Below are 18597 nucleotides of genomic sequence, written 5' to 3'. Positions count from 1 at the left end.
AGAAGTTGGAAGAGCATCATTCTGGTATTCCCAAGGAGTGTCTGCTGTGAAAATGACCTTGAATTCTCACAGGTAATCAGTATGTCCAAATTCTCAGGGTTAAACAACTCTAATGCTGTATTTATTAGACTCTCCAAATCTTGATATTTTACCTGTTCTTGCTCATTTGTGTGGTCCTCTTGAGCAGGAACCGAAAGTGTTGCAAAAAATCAAAAGGGTGGGGTATATGAATTTTTGCATTCTCTTCTGCTGAGTTAAGTCACTTGGGTGGGTCTTCACAACAAAAAGCTGTGTTTTTCTCCCAAAATAATCAATGTGTGCTATACCAAAGCTACACTGTCAGAAGCACTTCAGTTTTAGCATCAAGCAATTTGAGGGTAAACCAAAGTTAAGGAGAATTTTTGAGGTTCCTGAAAAAGCAGTGTTCTGTCATTAAGTTTTTACGAGTCATGCATTTGGGTCTCCAAAGCAAAGGCAAAAGAAGGGCCTGTTTATCTGTGGAAATTCACACATGGGGAATGAACGATGCAGCCCCAAACATGCAGCCACATTATCATTATCTCAGTGCATTCCAGAGAAAAAAAGTGATTTCAGCAGCTGGGGAGGAGGAGTATGTGGTGTAGGGCATGCTCCCACACCTTTGCTCTGAGAACAGGACTATTTTAACACCACCAGGAACAGCTATTGGCAATAATGCACAGAAGACATTAAAGCAAGGACAGCTACTAGAAAAAGATGTAAATCAAAAACACACAGTCAAGCCTCAGGGAACATCTCATTACAAATTATACTACAGAGTATTTGGAGAAAGAGCAGGACACAGTTCAGCCACACAAATTCAGAAGCCTTGTATATTAGGAGTCCTGCAAAAATCATGAAGTATAAGTAAACTAGTGTGAGGGATTCACCACACTTAAACCAGACACAGCAATGAAGACAACCATTAGAATATTACAGGATGTTCCACATCCTTGATAATACACTGGAAGACCAAATAACATGGTTATTTAAAAATAAAGATGTGAGACAACATTGACAAACACTTGGTTATAGCAGAAACTGAAGAAAAAAAAAAGCCAAGCCATGAATGCATAAACACAATGACAATTACATGCAGCATACTGGGACTGTAAAAGTATCTATGCAACACTGTGCAGGTGAGCCGGTGGTGCTATGATAATTTTTTTTTTTGTAAAAGCAGCCCTGTTGAGTCCTTCTGCAATACTGGAAAAGGTACCAATGCTGCAAACTCACCAAAGCCTCAGACTAGGTAAGAGCTGGGTCTCTCCCAAAGGCTTCAGGCAACAGAGAAACACAGTTTTTAATAGCAAGGAGTTTTACAGCAGAGCATTTTAAGCAGAACCCTGGTAGGATCTGGCATGGGTGGTGCGACCTGGTACCAACACTCCCACTTCCAGGCAGGGCAGCAAAAGAACAGAGCTGTGCACTGACCTCATTGGGGTTCCATGGGAACTTGTGTAGGGACCACACATCTATTTTCTCCATGCAATACCAGGTTACTTAGGGGAGCTTGAAATATTAATGTATGGGGATTTCATTTGTCATACTAGGCTGAATGTTTAACACATCAAATGCAGAGTATCCATTCCGCTGATGACATTTACGTTTATGACGTGCAATTAACTCTGGAGGGTTCACGAACACCCATTCTCCTTGGCTAGTAGCGAGCAGCTGCTAGCTGCAAAATCATGTCCTCTCCTTGTTGTGAAACTGTCCTGTTTAACGTAATGAAGCATCACACCCTTTCCCTGAAGCTGCCTCTGCCAAAGCGAGGCTGTGAGGGATGGCTTTTCAAATTGACCCAGGAAAAGGGGGCTGGATGACATGCTGGCTGTATTGGAGGCAAAAAATATTCACAGTGATGTGGATCACTCCAGCTAAAGCCAGAGAAAGATGTCATCAAAATCTCCTGAGTATCTGGGCTACCTGTATGCAACTTGATTCAGAAGTTTGTTCCCTCAGCATGATAACACCAAGCGAACAGAGCACGGGGACAGTGACATGGAAAACCTCTGCTGCAATATCGTGTGTGTGCAGCAGGCAGACAGAGCCTTCCTCATGTTTGCCTTTTGTCCCAAGAGCTGGGGACTGTGGGACTGTCCCTGAAAAAGGAGCTGTGGTCAACTTATCCAGATTGCAGCTGTACTGTTACCTACCCCAATGAAGCTCCACTGTAAGCAATGTCTCTCATCACCACCAGCTTTCCCAAATCTCAGTCACTGCCACTAAATTTTCACATGCTTTACCCTCTGCCTCAGGCTGCTTTTTTTTTTTTTTTATGGAAGGGGAGAAACCACAACAAAAAAAGTGCTGCTGTGCCCAAGGAAAGCAGGTAATTTTACCAGCATTAGCCAGCTCTTAACCAAAGTTTCCAATTGTGTTTTTCCGAGATTAAGTATAATTAGGATTCAGCATGGCACATGGAGGGGGGCGTCAGACACCTTTTGATATCCCCAAAAAATGCAGGCCAGGATTAGTCAAGATACATGGCTTGGAAAACTACATAATAGCCGTTCTCAGGAAGCTCCTTCAAGGTTTAGTGCTCAGCTCCCACAGCATCAGACCTGAAAGACAGTGCCTCAGGAGCAGACCTACAGCACCTGCTGTCTCCTCAGCCTATAAGACCAAAGTCAAACTGCAGCACTGCTGCAAAAGTCTGTGAACACTCAGAGATGGTGTTAAATCTGGTGATCTTCATTAAGAGCCCTTATGGTCAAGAAGGTCTATGGTTTGGAGGAAGGCAACCACCATCCTTGTTTGCATCAAAGTTTGGCTGAGCACACGACAGTCCCTGCACGAGTGCAGGAGAGTTCCCTGCCAGCCCCAGCACCCAAATTTCCCTCCTCTGGAAACCAGGCTATAGGAAATATAGTATGTATGTGCCATACCGCTGGTGCAGAGCCAGAATACAAATAAAGCAGAGTGTTAAAGCAGGGAAGCTGGGAAACTGAGAGTTTGTTTAAGATGGCCTAGGCAGCACTGAACACTGAATTCATATGACTGGTTGTAGGCTCCTTGTCTCACAGAGAACAACACTCTCCTCCTGAGCCCCAGCAAACACCAGCATAGCCCACAGTCAAGCAAAGGACTGCTGCAACCTGCTCTTGATCACACCAGTCCTTGCCCATACACTGGAACAACTCCTGCATCAGATGTATTGCAGAGTTCAACTCAAACTCCTTGTAGCCACTACCTTGGTATTCCCTCATTTCTGTCACTACTGTAATTCATACCGACACTGTGTAAGCAGGAATGATACTCCTGGAAGATTAGAGGTACCTCATGGGCACTGCAACAGCCAGTGCATAATCGCAATCATTTGCAACTGTGGGGCCTAGAACCACGGAGCACCTGGAATGTCAAGATAGCTAACTGAGATGCAAGTGTTATTGGTGACCTAAGTAAATGACCACTCAAGAGAAATGGCAGCACTCGGGCTGGAAGCCTGTGTTGGAAACACTCGTCTTGGTGTGTCCGGTCACTGCTTCCCCTGCCCTAAGACAGGACATCAGCTCATCCCAGTGCCTGGGCTGCAGCCCTAGGTAGATCCACGTTAGGCTGCATCCCTATCTCCATCTCACACCAGTGACTACTACCTTTGGCACAGCCTCACACTGAAAAACTCCTCATGTATAAACCATGCCAGCAGGATGTTAATTAAAAAAATGTGCATCAGCTTCATCACAGCCCGAGTCTGATGGAGAAGGGTACACCTAAATCCAGGCCTCCCAGAGCTGTATGGCAGGCAGAGCACTGGGGAGCAACCTGCATGGCCATTACCTGGTGTCTGCTGTCTGATGGACTCCTGCTTCTGGAGAGAAGGGAAGCTTCAGTGTCTGAGTTTGCTTGGAGCAGAGCAGGAAGCCCTGGAAGTGAGAGACCAAGGCAAATGCCTTTGAAGATGCAATAAGTGCAAGAAGATTTCTGTGACGAGATCCAGGACAGGTAAGTTTTCAGCATGCCTCACCTCAAGGGGTTCTGCCTTTCCTTTTAGCAAAAAAGGTAAAGACGGACTTCTCTGTCTGTGGCCACTTTCCTGCTGCTGCTAGAAAAGCTGGGTTTTTTTGTACTTAACGTTTTTTTAATAAGCTGGAACTTGCTCTTGTATTATTGGGAGCTTCGTGATTTCCTAATCCTGGAATTGCTTATTTAATAATGAGCAATAGGAGGTGGACAAATTCCTCAGCCTTTCTTCTGTAGTATCTACCTGGCAAAAGCTATCAGAAACTCAGATAAAGATAATTCCCAGTTATTAGCCTGAGTGGGTTTCAGGTCCATTGTAAGCACTTACCTGTTTGTGAGAGGGCAATAGCAACAAATCCCTTCAAGGGTCAAGGCATTTTCAAACAGAAGGAAGAACAGAGCACGAGTTCGGAGACTTTTGTAACAGACTACACACATAGCGCACCTTTCTATTTGGTATAAGAATCTCTTCTTTGAAAGCATAGCAGTGCACAACTTCAAAATATTATGTCCTTCTGAATATATGCCAGATTTTTTACAAGCAGCTTCTGACTGAAGAGCTTAATGAGGCAATTTCCTTGCACCCAGAGTTGGGGAAGGAAGGGTGGTGACAGGCGGAACATAAGGCTTAAGCATTTAGAGCCAACTTTGTTTCTAAACACCTTTATATCTCTATTATACAGACTTCTAGTGATCAATATGATGCTTTAGTTAATTCATGAAGAGCCTAAAATCTCTATATAATCCTACAGAGAAATGCGTTATTTCTGAAATCTTCATTTTGTACAACAAAACAATGAAAGCAGCTCAAAACAATCCTAGCAGCTCAAGAGCAAGCCATCCCTATGTTCCAGGAAAGGAGCCGGCGGGGGAAAAAGCCAGCTTGGTTGAGCAGGGAGATCTTGAGAGGCATCAAAAAGAAGAAGAAGGTCTATGATCTTTGGAGGAAGGGGCAGGCATCTTGGGTGGACTACAGGGAGGAAGTGAGATCGTGCAGTGAAAAAAATAAGGAGGGCTAAAGCCCAACTAGAAATCAAATTGGCTAAGTCTGTGAAAGATAATAAAAAATCTTTCTACAAATACATCAACAAGAAAAAGAGGACTAGGGAGAATATTCAGTCCCTACTGGATGCAGAAGTAACAACAGTGACAGGGGATAAGGACAAGGCTGAGGTACTTAATGCCTTCTTTGCCTCAGTCTTTAATAACAAGGAAAGTTGTTCCCTCTGTGTACAAACCCAGGAGTTAGAGGAGCAGAACGAGGCTCCATGATCCAAGAGGAGGAGGTTAAAGACTTGCTTGCCCAGCTAGAACCCACAAATTTATGAGGCCGGATAGGATCCACCCAAGAGTATCGAAGGAGCTGGCGGATGTCCTTTCCAAACCCCTTTCCATCAGTCCTGGCTGACTGGGGAAGTTCCACTAGACTGGAGGCTGGCTAATGTTGTGGCCATCTACAAGAAGGGTTGCAGGGAGGATCCGGGGAACTACAAGCCTGTCAGTCTGACCTCAGTGCTGGGGAAAGTCATGGAACAGGTGATCTTGAGTGCTATCATGAAGCACATGCAAGAAAACCGGATGATCAGGCCCAGTCAACACGGGTTCACGAAAGGCAGGTGTTGCCAAACTAACCTGATCGCCTATGACAAAATGACTCCACTACTGGATGGGGGAAAGGCTGCGGATGTAGTCTTCTTGGACTTTGGTAAATCCTTTGACACAGTTTCTCACAGCTACTGGAACGGGCTGCCCAGGGAGGTGGTTGAGCCGCCTTCCCTGGAGGTGTTTAAGGAACGGGTTGATGAATTGCTTAGGGACGTGGTTTAAGGGAGTGTAAGGAATGGTTGGACTCGATGATCCAGTAGGTCCTTTCCAAACTGGTGATTCTATGATTCTATGAAATGGCCCAGACTGGAACTGCCAGTTTGCATGGATTTTATTTCATATGGGGATCCAGTGGCCACTGATTTTTTCTGTTATGTGTTAGTTTTGGTCCGCACTTAGATTTTGAAATTAAAATAACGCACTATTGAATTCTTTAAAATGAAGAACTCTGCTGAAATGGCCAGCATATTGCATTCACCATGAAATAGCTTCCCAAACAAGTGTTGCTATTTGCATACTAAAACTCCCATTTTTTTATTAGTCTGAGTAACACATTCTGTTTAATTAGTCTCCTCTATAAAGCACCCATCCAGGAGCTGAAATTGCCTGGCCACCATAAACCAATAATGGTGAAAAACTTTATTTCGAAGGTTGTCAAGGTCTACAATCAAAATCTAGTAAGGAAAAAAAAACCCATCATCAAATTCATGAGTGAACCTCAGTCATGCAGCAAAACGAACTGGAACACACCAGCAGATGCAGCCCAAAATCTCCAGTACTGATGATGGAAATACAACAAACCCGTCCACCTGAGGCTGTTGCTGTGCAATTATTAATCCCAGCCCTGCAGATCAGCCAGCCACCTTGGTGTGCTGCAGGTCACACACAGACCCACACCACCGCTTCTGCCAAGGTATTCAAGTCACACAGTGGGTTTTACTCTCCATGGTAACTGCAGGGCAACAGATGATACCTGGCACAGTACAATGCCAGAGTGCTGTGGACAGATCTGAGCAACATGTTTTATGCCAGATGAGATGCCAGCTAAACCTGTAAATGGCCTTTTCAAATAAACTGGAATCAGCAGAATAAGCTCACACCTGCCCAATGAGACACGTGAGCAAAGTGGTGTACCCTTACAAGAAAATCCCAAAACCACATTTGCTGTGCACTTGAACCACTGTCTCAGTCTGCAACTAGCTTTAAGATGTGTGAAGCACACCAGTTGGAGGTAATCTCATGGGTGAAAGGAAGAAAAAGATAATCTATGATTATCTTATCAGTCCATTTGTAATAGTGTGATACAGCAAGTGGTTTATTTTATAGATGGGGCTACCACTTCCATGTGCTTCACTGCAACTTTCTGTCAATCCAAAGTTAAAGGATATAACACAAAAAATACAAAAACCTGTCGGGACAAACAGCCTGGCCTTCCCACGCTGCAGTGTTTTTAACCCCTCCAAGTTTCATGTGGAGCTGCACGTGTACATATTTTACTTTGATTTTTCAAGCTCTAGGTAGCACTGAAAAGAGAAAATTAAAGCTTTAAAATGCTCATCAAAGAAAAAAATATGAATTGCATTATTTTCAGCCACTCTTCTTTGAAAGAACAATATAACTTATTGAAGTAATGGCCCAAGATTTGCAGTATGGGGACTGGGCCATTCCTTCACAATATTGTAGGGTTGCCTTTGTTGTTTTTATAAGAAAGTTTTTTAAGTGTGTGTCACATGGATCAACTTCCCCATTCTTCTATATGGTCTAGTAGTTTTAATGATTAAAGTAGTTCAGGTACTTTCCATTCCATAGTTTTATTTTTACTTCAGCATGTAAAGAACTAAAAAGGCAATTAACTTTTGGGCTTTTTTTTTTTCTGAAGCTGTTTCATCCCTGGGTGATTTTACTACCACACTTGAAATGCATTTGAAGGAAAATAAATGTTTTTCTGTGTCTAACGAGCACCCTTGTGGCTGTGATGGAAACACCAGCAGTGAAAATGACTGGAGAAGGCAGCAGCAGCGCAATGGCAGGATCTACTTATTCAAGTCAATAACAATTGAGAATTTCAATTTCCATTCATGAAAATCTTGAAAGAAAGCACAAACATTAGGAAAGATCCTGCAGAATATTATATGTAATTCATTTCCTTGAACTTTTCAACACCTCTATAATACAAATGCCCTATACTGCCCCCCAGCTTCCAATTTTAAACTGATGTTTATAGTGCTTAGGCAAGCTTAGGCAAGGCGTCCCACACAATTCAACCAACAGGCTCTCACTTTACACTGGTAATTACTAGGATTTTCAGTCCTGACTGGAGCTCCAGGACTACCTCATTGTGATCTACGCAGCTTGTCATCGTAGCTTTACTGAGTTAAACAGATGTCAGGCATCCTCATCATCTTGCAAGATCATGAGTGGACTGATAAATTGGAAAAAAAAAAAAAAAAACAAGCCAAAAAGAATAAAAAAGGGAGTGGGGATATTAAAAAGGCATTCTAGAGCTGAGTTAGCAACTTGGCTTGGCTTTCTTCCATACATTTTATCTAGCCATTTTCAAGTCTTCCTTGGCACCCCATCCAAATCGAAGTTGATGGATGGTACATTTTGGATGACAAGGGTCTCTGCATTGGATCCTGCTGCAACTGAGGAGCAGTACACCACCTTCTCCATGATGATCACTGCTCTCAAATGCTGATCGTGGATGCCTATCACAAGAAGGTAATCTGTTTCAACCACAAATCTTTTCTATCTTTCTCCATTTTGATTCTATCCAGAGCTTCTGTGATCATAGGGGGATTACGGCTATGCATTTATTGCACCTACTCCCACAATGTCAACTGCCCTTAAACAGATTTAAAGCACCAGATTGATTTCACAGACAGGCAGGGCTGAGAAACAATAGCGCACTCCTGAATCCATACTGGTCACATAACACCCAGGTCTACCAGAAGTGCATGCTCCTTGTGCCAGCAACCACCACAGTTTTGCCACTCTGACTCTGGCAGACAGGGCTCTCCACGCAGAAGTGATGAACTTAGCTCTAGTCTCTTCCACGATGCCTCTGGACACAGTGCTGACTGTATTGTGACTTCTAGATTCCAATTTTCATCTCAGTTTTGATCTTGCCTGGGAGAAGACGTTAGAAAGCTTACCCCAGCAATCCTCCAAATGTTTGTTTGATTGTTTGTTTATCAAAAACTAAATTTAGGGAAACCTCTGGGTACATGGGAACTGGTCTGAGCCTTGCAGCCAACCAGTTTTTGCCCATACAAGATGGCATTCATTTGGGAAGACCAGCATCCAGAGAAAATACATTATGGCAGTATTTAAGGAAGAAAACAAAGACTGCAAAACTACTGTTTAACAAGGTTCCATTTTAATTCTGTTAAACTTAAATATCACTTAAACCTTTACAAGATCTTAGCTTCATGGTGAGCTGTTGTACACCAGCAACCATTAGCAACCATAGAATAAATAAGGCCAACGCCAGTCAAATCTTAAGCCAGTTAAACAGCTTTGCTCAGACCAGTCTTAAAAAAACTGAAGAGAAGCAAAACTGTATCTCAGAGCCCTACCTGAAATGTATGGACACCTGGTGGCCAGGAGCACAGCTTGGTAACTCCAGGGAAGTGGGCAGGGCTTGGCACACCTGCTATCGCTACTACAGCCCAAGCTGCACCAAGCTCAGGCCAACACAAGGCAGAGTCACAAAATTATTTGCAATGCCAAGGCTGAAAACAATCCCACTGTGTGATGAGTGAGTGGGTCATCTCCCAAGTGCTTTCAAAAGCTAAATTACAACCCTACTGCCCTATACAACTGCAGCAAAAGAGTAACAGTAGGACTGTTGTTATACAGTATACAAATGATACAAAATACAGAGCTATAACTCTACTGAACACCTCTTGATGCGCTCGCGCTCATGTTTCCTGACCACATTTAGGAGCCTGGACCCAAATGCTGGGTGCTTTGCTGAGTGATCTAAGTCCCAGCGCTGGGGACACCGCAAAAGCCTGCTGGCATTTTTGTGTTACAGGTGGGTTGGTTTTCCACATAAACATTAATTCCTTCACAACTAACAGTTAACGCCCCCAACGACTGCCATAAAGATCTCTTCCTCTTTCTTAAAACTAACTGCAAAAGGAAACCAGAGAAGGACATTTTTGGGGTGTGGAACCTGGTACGATAAATGGAAAGGATGCTAGAGATAGCCGAAGTGACAATACTTTTCACTGGTCATGTACACTTTGCTTGGATGATCTAAGAAAGCAGCAATCAGACATGCATTAAACGGTTGGGATTTACATAAATTCCAGCGTAGAATGTGACATCTGTACTCCTAAATACAAAAGAAGAGTGGATTCCTCTACTGGTTCACATTTAAGCCCCAATTCAGACCTTTCCAAAGCACATGCTTCATTGTTGACATAAGCAGGGATTCCTCCCCAAAGCAGGGCCTTCGTGTGCCGATCACTGGCCTTTAGCTCACTGACGTTCTCCAAAACAAGAGCTTGAAAAGCTGCTGTAGGAGTATCATGCCCATTTACTACATTCACTGTATCTCAGTGATCTCATGTCTAATGGACGCAGTTTAAAAACAGAAATATTTTCGCTCCTAAATATATCTATTTTTGCTACTGTAACAAACAGCATCAATTACAGATAAGTGTCTATGTCTTTGTTTTTCCATCTGGAAGTACAGAAAACAGTATTTGTTGTTCCAAAGTCCATTTCATACAGACTAAGAGGACATCTGGCTTTAAAAAAAACCAAAACCCAAACCTCATCTGTGCCAGAATCTCTCCATTCAGTTGCTACATTAATTGCTACATTATTGTTAAGAATGCAATATATAAGATGCCTAACATTCAGTATCTGAAAGATGGCACGTTTTTCTCTGCAATTTTTTGGTCTTTTTAGCACTTTCAACAGTGTACTTTCTAGATTCAGTTCCACTGTTTGCTGCAACAGTTAGTTTGTTGGTTTCCTGTTGCTTGTGTGGGTATTTCTCATAGCAACAGGAGAGAACAATGTTTTCAGAACTGGAAAAAAAGTGAGAGTAAAGCCAAAACACTGGCAGGGTGACGCAGGGGCAGATGCTGTGCCTGAAATTATAATCCCTGCTTAATGTGGTTTGGGATGTCAAGGATAATCTCTAAGAGGTATACTTTGCAACTGTGAAAAGCTGTGAATTTACCCTGCAGTAATAAAGGCCGCAAGCATTTACTGAAAAAGGGGATTTTAAAAAAGCTGTGACATCCCGCTTGCATTATCCAAAGCTGTACGAGCCAAGTAAGGACTCCCCGCCAGGGGCTGGGGGCAAGTGTTCGACCAGACTATCTACCGCCAGCCCCTGAGCTCCTCCAGCAGCGATGCCTGGGCTACAAAGATGGTTCCTTGGGGGGGCCTGGCTTCCTTGGCGCACTGGCCAAGGCTGTATTTATGAATGGATCTGACGGAACTCCGCCATGAGCCTGTGGTGTAACTGCATCACCCCATTGTTGCTACACACGCACAGCACTCACTGGGGAACAAAAAGCTGAATGAAGCAGAGCAGCTGCCAACTCAGGCAAAGACAACTTAGGAAACTATCTCATTCTTCCTTTCTTTTGGAGGCTACATTGCCAGTTGTTTCCTTGCATACAAAATGCGGTCTGCAACAAGTAAGGCAGGATAAGATACAGCAGGTCCGGTTACTTGGTTCCAAAACCACAGGCCCTAAATACTACAAAGGAGGGGACAAATGGTCTGTGTGCTGTAGGGACAATGTTCAAATGCTAACCGTTCAAGACAGATTTTCATGAAACTACACTGTGTCTCAACAGAAACTCTTGAGCACGGTGGTTCTGAACGTAATTTTTGGGCAGAAATTTGCAGGGTTCATAAAGAAGGGATGATTCAGAGTTTGGGGGGAAAAAAAGGTGCCAGTCCTGACATATGGGGCACATTTAAGTGGAGATATTTTAAATGCCATTTATTATGGATCTAGTCTTCAAAACAGTCTGACTCCATACTTTCAAGGGCTCCTAGCCAGCTGTTTTGATAAGACTTCAAGAAAACCCTGGTTCGTTTTTCTTCTCTACCTCAGGCCCTTAAATATGCTTTGGATTTTCAAAACGACTCCATACACACCAGCTTCCATATGGGAACAGATTTTTACAAAGGACTTATACCTGTGTACAAACCTAAATGTTGATTCTGCCTGAAAACCCTTCCCCTGATGCTGATGCTAGGGAAGACAACTCCTTTTGTCATCTGCATGTGACCTTGTGAGCTGGACTTTAGGAAGAAGATGCTCCTTACCCTCACTATCACACAGAGTGAACCTGGCCAGCCTTTCTGGTAGCTATGGTGCTACAGAGTTTATACACAAACAGCTACTAACCAGCTTAATTTGGGATCTAACCTTGCCAGCGTTTGTCAATGATGTAAGCCTGAACGCATTTTTAATATGAGATAATCATTTCTACATTCCACTGTACTCAGTCACATAGGAAGGGGTTGGAAGAGACCTCTGGAGCTGACACACTGAGCTGACAGTTGCTCTTCCAGGAGGTGAGGAGAGAGATTTTCCCAAGACACGTCTACGGCAAAAGAGAATATTGATTGTAAGGCCTTAAAATGTGTCCTACTCATTCAGCTATCCTTTCTCATATCCCGTAATTGTACATGGTGGGGATGCTCGTATCCTCTTTTGAAGCGTATGGCTCCACCAGGGACAGGATACTGCACGCAATTGAGGCCTGGTCTGGGATACTATGGAAATTCCTGGCTTCCTGAGTTGTTTATTTTTCTATTGCAATGACCCACCAAGAGATGCACAGGGACCTCTGCGGCTTCCTGTGAATAGGTCTGTTAACTCTTTGCCCACCAGCCCCTCCTCTCCTCTTCAAAAACCAGCAAAGAAAATGTTCCCACTCTGGCAGCAAAACAGATCAGTAAATGCAATCCCTATCCTGCAGAACCATGTGGGACTAGCTCTTATCAACTTTTTGTGACAATAATGATCAGAAAAGGCAATTCAGATATACCACGCAAAGCTACTTCCAATACCCATAAGGCTGTTGAGCTCTTCAAAGAGTAGCTTCTTAGTGCTTATTTTGGTAAGTGGAAAGAGTTTGCACAGTTTGCATGGGCTCATTGTCGCTGCCTCTTCATATTGTGATTCAACCTTCAACAAACGGCCCAGGGAAGCTATTCGCCATAAATAACTGCTTTCCCTAGAATGACACTGGCAGGATGCCTTGTACTATCTCATCCAAAGTCTGCAGCACTGCTTTGGATTCATACAAGGACGGTCAACACCAGTGTGTTTTTAAAGAAACACTCATGTGTTGGTTGCTTGCTTACCCAACAGCCGTGTTATAAATTAAATGCTGTTTATTAGTAACATATTTTTGGTCCAATTCTTCACGAAACATCCATTAAAAACATTATAGCACTAAGTATCTACGTCCAGTCTCAGTTATACTAGTGTAAATCTAGATTAACTCCATTGACTTCAGCCTCTTGATTTAATCTATTTCATAGCAAACAGACTGCACCCTCAAATTATTATTACAGAACAGTAAAAGTTCAGAAAAGCTCATTGCAGTGAAGTAGCATCAAGATTTCATTATCATTCTCTATTTCCATACACTTACAACTTTGAAGCCGAAACTTTTCATGCTTTACCTCAGCTGGTGACATTTTTGGGAAAGCCAATGGCAAAGTCTCATCACCCGTTTCCATGCTAAGTAATCACACACACCAAAAGAAAAAAAGAAGCAGATGCCCCTGGGACCCTCTGGTTGGGAAGAACTCTGACATTTTCTGTGGGCTACCAGGAGGTGAGCAGGGGGAGCAGGGAGGGGAAGCAAAAAGCTCTTCCTCTGCAGAACTGTAATTTCTGTGAGTTCCCTTGCGCGATGCTCCTGAAGCCTAGGAGTTCTCATTTCTTCCTCTTGCTCAACCTCCGCTTTGAAAACAAAATCATTCACACAATGATAATGAATTACTTGTGTTGCTGCAGGAACAGCTCTCAGGCATCAGAAATTAGGAAGTAGGAGAACTGAAACTGTTCATTCAACTTCAAGTCCCAGCATAAAATCTATTACAATAGTCTTTACTCTTCATTGGCTAACTCTTTCACAATCTACACAGTACATTTTTTCCAACAATACACTTCAGAGATGAGGCTAGTATTACTACCTGTTGGTAAAACTGCCTGGTACTTCTCAGATGTCCTGCTCTCAGTAACTCACCTCTCTCCCAGGCTTCATGTGGGATGAAATTTTCCAGTCCTGGGCCCTGATTCTAGTCAAAAGTCATGCGGAAACTATCTCCCGAAATATTTCTCCCATTTCCAAACAGCTGGTTGACAAAAAATACCCTATTTTGCCCAAGTTAAAAATTCAAGTCTAAGACTCAAAAGCCTGCAGGAAACAGAGTTTGAGTTAAGGCCACCTCAGCCACAACAATGCAAACATTCTGAAAAAATGACAGCACCTCTACCTTCTGCAAAGACTTAAATTTTTTAGTGATTAAATTATTACTGAGCGAGACTCTCCTCAGTGGTCTGTGCTTCTGTGGTCTGAGACCAGGAGTAAAAGGAAGAATGCTTGTCTCTACCCACTGCCAACAGACTCTTGGAAAGGATGTGACCAGTAAAATGTTAAGAGTTCTTTGTTACTTGGGAAGACCATCTTCCCCCCCAAAGGCATGTACGCTTAGCCACACTCGGGAAGATTTCCACCAGGATGGCAAAAAGCACATTCCTCACAAAACCCCATCTGCTAAATTTCAAAGAAAAGGCATGGAGAAATGTGAAAAACAACATCTTTTTATTTCTAACTATTAAAGAACTACTAAGCTGTTTTGACAGGTATTTTCTTTCAGACTAAAACAATCAGGATAGTAAAAAATTGCTAGAAGATATAAACTTTATCCAGTCTCCAAGATGCTGCAGAAAAGCCTTACAATAAGAAGTGCTGGGATGCTCAAGAATGCTTCAAGTGCCTCCTGTGTGATAAGGATCCTAAGCTTTAAAGGTATATCAATACATATCAAATTGAGACAGCAAAAGAAGCCACTTATTCCCCCACAAAAGTGGTCATGTTTAATATTGTTGCAACGTGCTTAGAAAAACAATTAACATGGGCTCTACCATACCAAGAAGAAAGAAAACCCCATTGGAAAGACACCCTACTGTGACTTTTCTCCTGTCTCTACAAGCCAAACATCTCCAGTACACAGACTGAGCATGGAAAGAGTCAGCTGGGATCCCGATTCAAGTAGGGCTTCATAGGTGAAGCAGCAAGGCACCCACCAAGAATCAGAAAGAAACACATGGAGAGGTGCAGCAGGGAAATCCATAGGTGTAGTTCCACACGTGAGCAAGCAAGCAGCTGCATCTAGCCTTGCGGGACCTTCTGAACTTGACTCCATGCAGCACAACTGCAATTACCCAACTGAAAGGTGACTAAGAAACTGATTACTGTGACAATGGCTGAATGAAGAAAGGATGCTCAAAATGTCTTTGCAGGCAAAAATGATAGGTGAGGGAAATACTCTTCTTTGTGAAGAGGGAATCAAGGTACATCTAAGTATCTTGCAAGGTCCCAATGATGCAGCCCTTGTGGCCCTAGTCTATGTATTGAGGCTGCTTGCCCTCACCTAAGTATCATCAGCACTGTGCAGCCCTGTCTATGCTGAAAAAGACCAAGGAGGGAGAAGATCTGTTCTGGTGGCACCTGAGCACTACTTGTTTCTGCCTTTAAAAAGGATTTCTAAAGGCCTACCCAGGGATTTCTGCAGGCAGTGATATGCTTTGATATGCTTCACAGCGGCTGAAACAGGTACTGACCATGTGAAGGCTCCCCCTATACTTTCCAAATACTCTCTTCTTCACTCTGCACACTTCCCTTTATCTCCTCTGCCACTTTAAGGGCTGTTTGCGTTTCCATCTCTCACCCCATGCAGTCATTCCCTTACACTCATCATTATCCCTGTCCTGCTGACTGCCAGGCTGGTCCATCAGTCAGGCTGTGATTTCTAGAGCTGTATCACAGAAAATGATGGTTAAACGTATTCCTCTTGTCCCCATCTCGCCCTGTGGTCCTGTCCTGTGCCAGCTCTCCCAGCTGTTTGTGAGGCTGTTCTTAGAAATCTGTTGGATCCAGCTTAGAAACTAAGCAAGCCTCCCTGACCCCCATCTCTGAAACAAAAAGTGGTCCTTCCTCCCTTCTTTAAGCTGGATCGGTTCCAGGGCGGAGTTTGAAGCACAAAGGCATGAACAGTTCTGCGGGCATAAATCAGCAAAACCAAGCAGCAGCTGAGCATGAACAACTTCATCTGCATCATCATATAACAAGGAAATCATAATGGTGGGGCACCAACCTTTCAGACATTCAGGGAGTTAAGACACGGAGTTACACAAGAAGTTCTTAGTAGCTAGCACCAACCATTTTCCTTATTCTGGGGATATTCGCAATCTTGGATGAAGACAACACCTTCACTAACAAAACATGAAGTCTCTCCCTAATTCCTCATCTCCCTCTGCCCTGTTTTCTCATATCACTCTCACATCTGCCCACTTGTTTTAAGAGTCTTCATGGTCATTTGCTGGATGCAGCATCTAAAAGTCATTGTGTTACATCCAGTCATACATCCAAGAAGAAAATTTCATTCAGCCAATAACTGCCAGTATCAGTACCACTAACAGGTAATTCCACACAAATGAAGCAAACTTGATGGATTTATGCAGTCCAAAGGTACACAACTTTACAAATAAGCTTTGCGCAATACTTGTAACAGGCCACACAGTTTCAATTGTTATAGAGGACACGCACGCTCCTGCTGCTTACTGTAATGTATCAACACTGTTTCTCTGCATTTATATCACAGACACAAAAATGTGTAAAATTTCATTTACACTGAAATAAATGTATGTTAAATTACTGCAGCTACTTGATTTATATTATATGCATTCAGAATGGGAAATGTTCCTTTTTCTGTGCAAAACCCAGTTCCAATCAAAAGAAATGGGGAGCCCCAGAACTGCACTTGAAAATTGTGATCTATCTGATTGAAATAAAAAAAAGAAATAGCAAAATTCTTCCCTTTTTGTTAAACTGGACTATTCCCTTTTAACTGAAACACAGAATATTTGTTGGAAAAAACAAACATTCTCTGGACAATGCTATCACAGATCTAACAGTGGTACTGTGTATTTCTTTACTCTGCAAACTGAAGGCAATAAAAAGCTTTATAGTTAGCTTATGATGTTAAGAAGGACACATTAGAAACTGATACTCTTATGGTACAAAAAAAAAAGCATTATCTTATCAGTGACCTGCATTTCAGAAAGCCTCACTCATTTTCTTTCCATCTGAGTGTATTTCATCACAGCAAAACCTGTTGGCTTCGCAAGAGATGAAACTCCTGTTTGTCCATAGAACAAGCAGTCAGGATTTACAGGAGTGTAAGGTCTCCCTGCAATGTCCCACCAATTTGGCAGGGCAGCACTAGAGGCACCAACCCCCAGGTTATAGAGTCAGACAGCCTGGGTTGCACCTGCCTCAACATTGTGCCAGTGCTGGAGGATTAGGTCATATTTCACTTCCTTTAAGTCACAGTTTTTTACATGATACCTCACTGAGACTAGAAGAGCAGTTTCACAATTGCGAACACAGGACCAGGATACATACTGGTTTACCTTATGCCCCAGGGGATGCTGTCTGCCTGCTCACTCCATCATTCAGGGTGGTACCCAAGGTGGTTTCCTCCTATAGCAAGCCTGACCATACTACAGTGGGCAGAGAAGGTTCTCCCCACCAAGCTGCTGAACAAAGTGTGAAGGAAAAATGGTCCTGGGAGGCCCAGGAGCTCTGGACACCCAAAGCACAGCAGCCAAGGTGCCAGCGCTCTGCTCACTCTGGGAGCTCCACCCTCCTTGACTGCACCAGGCTTTCAGGACCAGGCCAAGTTTGATGGCCTGGTTCTCCCCTGCACTCTCAGAAGTGAAAAGAGAAGAGGAATGCAGGACACTCACCACATCTGTGTTTGTGATCTTGGCCAGGAGGTCCGTGAGGCTGTCGCTGTCATCGAGCTGAAGGCCACAGATGGCTGCTCCCACACTTCCAGTTGCTATCATTGACGGTGGGTACATGGCAAAGTTAAAATCTGCAAGAACAGATCTGGGAATTAGTCCAAGCCCAGACCAGAAAAGCTGCAAAACATCAGAGGCAAGAAACATAAAAAAACCACACCCAAGAATAAAAAATGGGGAAGTAGAAGAAAGGGGAAAGTGCCACTTTTTTTGGTACGACAGAGCTCATTAGTCACACTGCTCATCACAAGCAGTCAAAGGAGGGGTAACAGATCTGCAAATTAAAATGGAAATGTAGTTCAGTCTTTTATTCTCACTGATGCATAAAGTAAACCTGGACAACTTTTAATAGTCTTTCCCTAGTTTTAAAGAAATGGAAAGAAGAAGAAGGAGGCTTTCTGTAATTTATGTCAGAAATCTGGGTCTCAGTCACATTAGAGCTCTCTGTATAACTGGAAAACTAGCTGGAATAAGCTATCACAAAGGACCAAACTAAGAGTTTAGTCACATCAATTTTTAAAGACTTAATTAACTCAAGCACTTAAAGACCTGCCGGGGAAAGAGATTTTAATTGACATTTCATCTTTACTACTTTTGCAATTAGGAAGTGAGAATACTTACAGCCCATAGCTACGTGATCAAAGAGAAAACAAAGATCACATTTGTCATTACCACTATTTCTTAATAAACAAGCCAAAACTACATTTCAAAACCTCCTCTCTCACATCTGTGAAGATCAGGAGAAAAAGAAAATAAAACAAAGTTCTTGTGAACATTATAAGGCAATTTTATGCTTTATGATACTGCCATAGGCACTGGCTTATTGGCATATCTTACTAAATAACATTTCCAGGAGATCTTCTAGTTCACTAATATTCTCCTAAAAAGAAACTTGGTTTGCAAGTTCTTTGGTTCAA

The 18597-nt window shown here is 42.9% G+C and overlaps 1 protein-coding gene across 5 annotated transcripts in view; it reads right to left on the bottom strand.

Annotated features, from left to right (window-relative positions):
• Window positions 1-18597, bottom strand: part of CCND2 (cyclin D2) — a 40049-nt gene that overhangs the window by 4185 nt on the left and 17267 nt on the right. For 3 of the 5 annotated variants that reach the window (XM_054053348.1, XM_054053364.1, XM_054053355.1), the window contains exon 5: window positions 17624-17754. In XM_054053348.1, the coding sequence (XP_053909323.1) occupies window positions 17624-17754 (131 nt within the window). Of the gene's footprint in view, window positions 1-3801; window positions 3888-13507; window positions 13550-17623; window positions 17755-18597 lie in introns of those variants that run through there. The other 2 variants (XM_054053374.1, XM_054053381.1) reach the window with 2 other exon arrangements.

This window comes from Cuculus canorus, chromosome 1, assembly GCF_017976375.1.
Source record: "Cuculus canorus isolate bCucCan1 chromosome 1, bCucCan1.pri, whole genome shotgun sequence".
Lineage (NCBI taxonomy): Eukaryota > Metazoa > Chordata > Aves > Cuculiformes > Cuculidae > Cuculus > Cuculus canorus.
The sequence above is the reverse complement of the archived record's forward strand: the minus strand, read 5'-3'. Positions and strand labels throughout refer to the sequence as shown.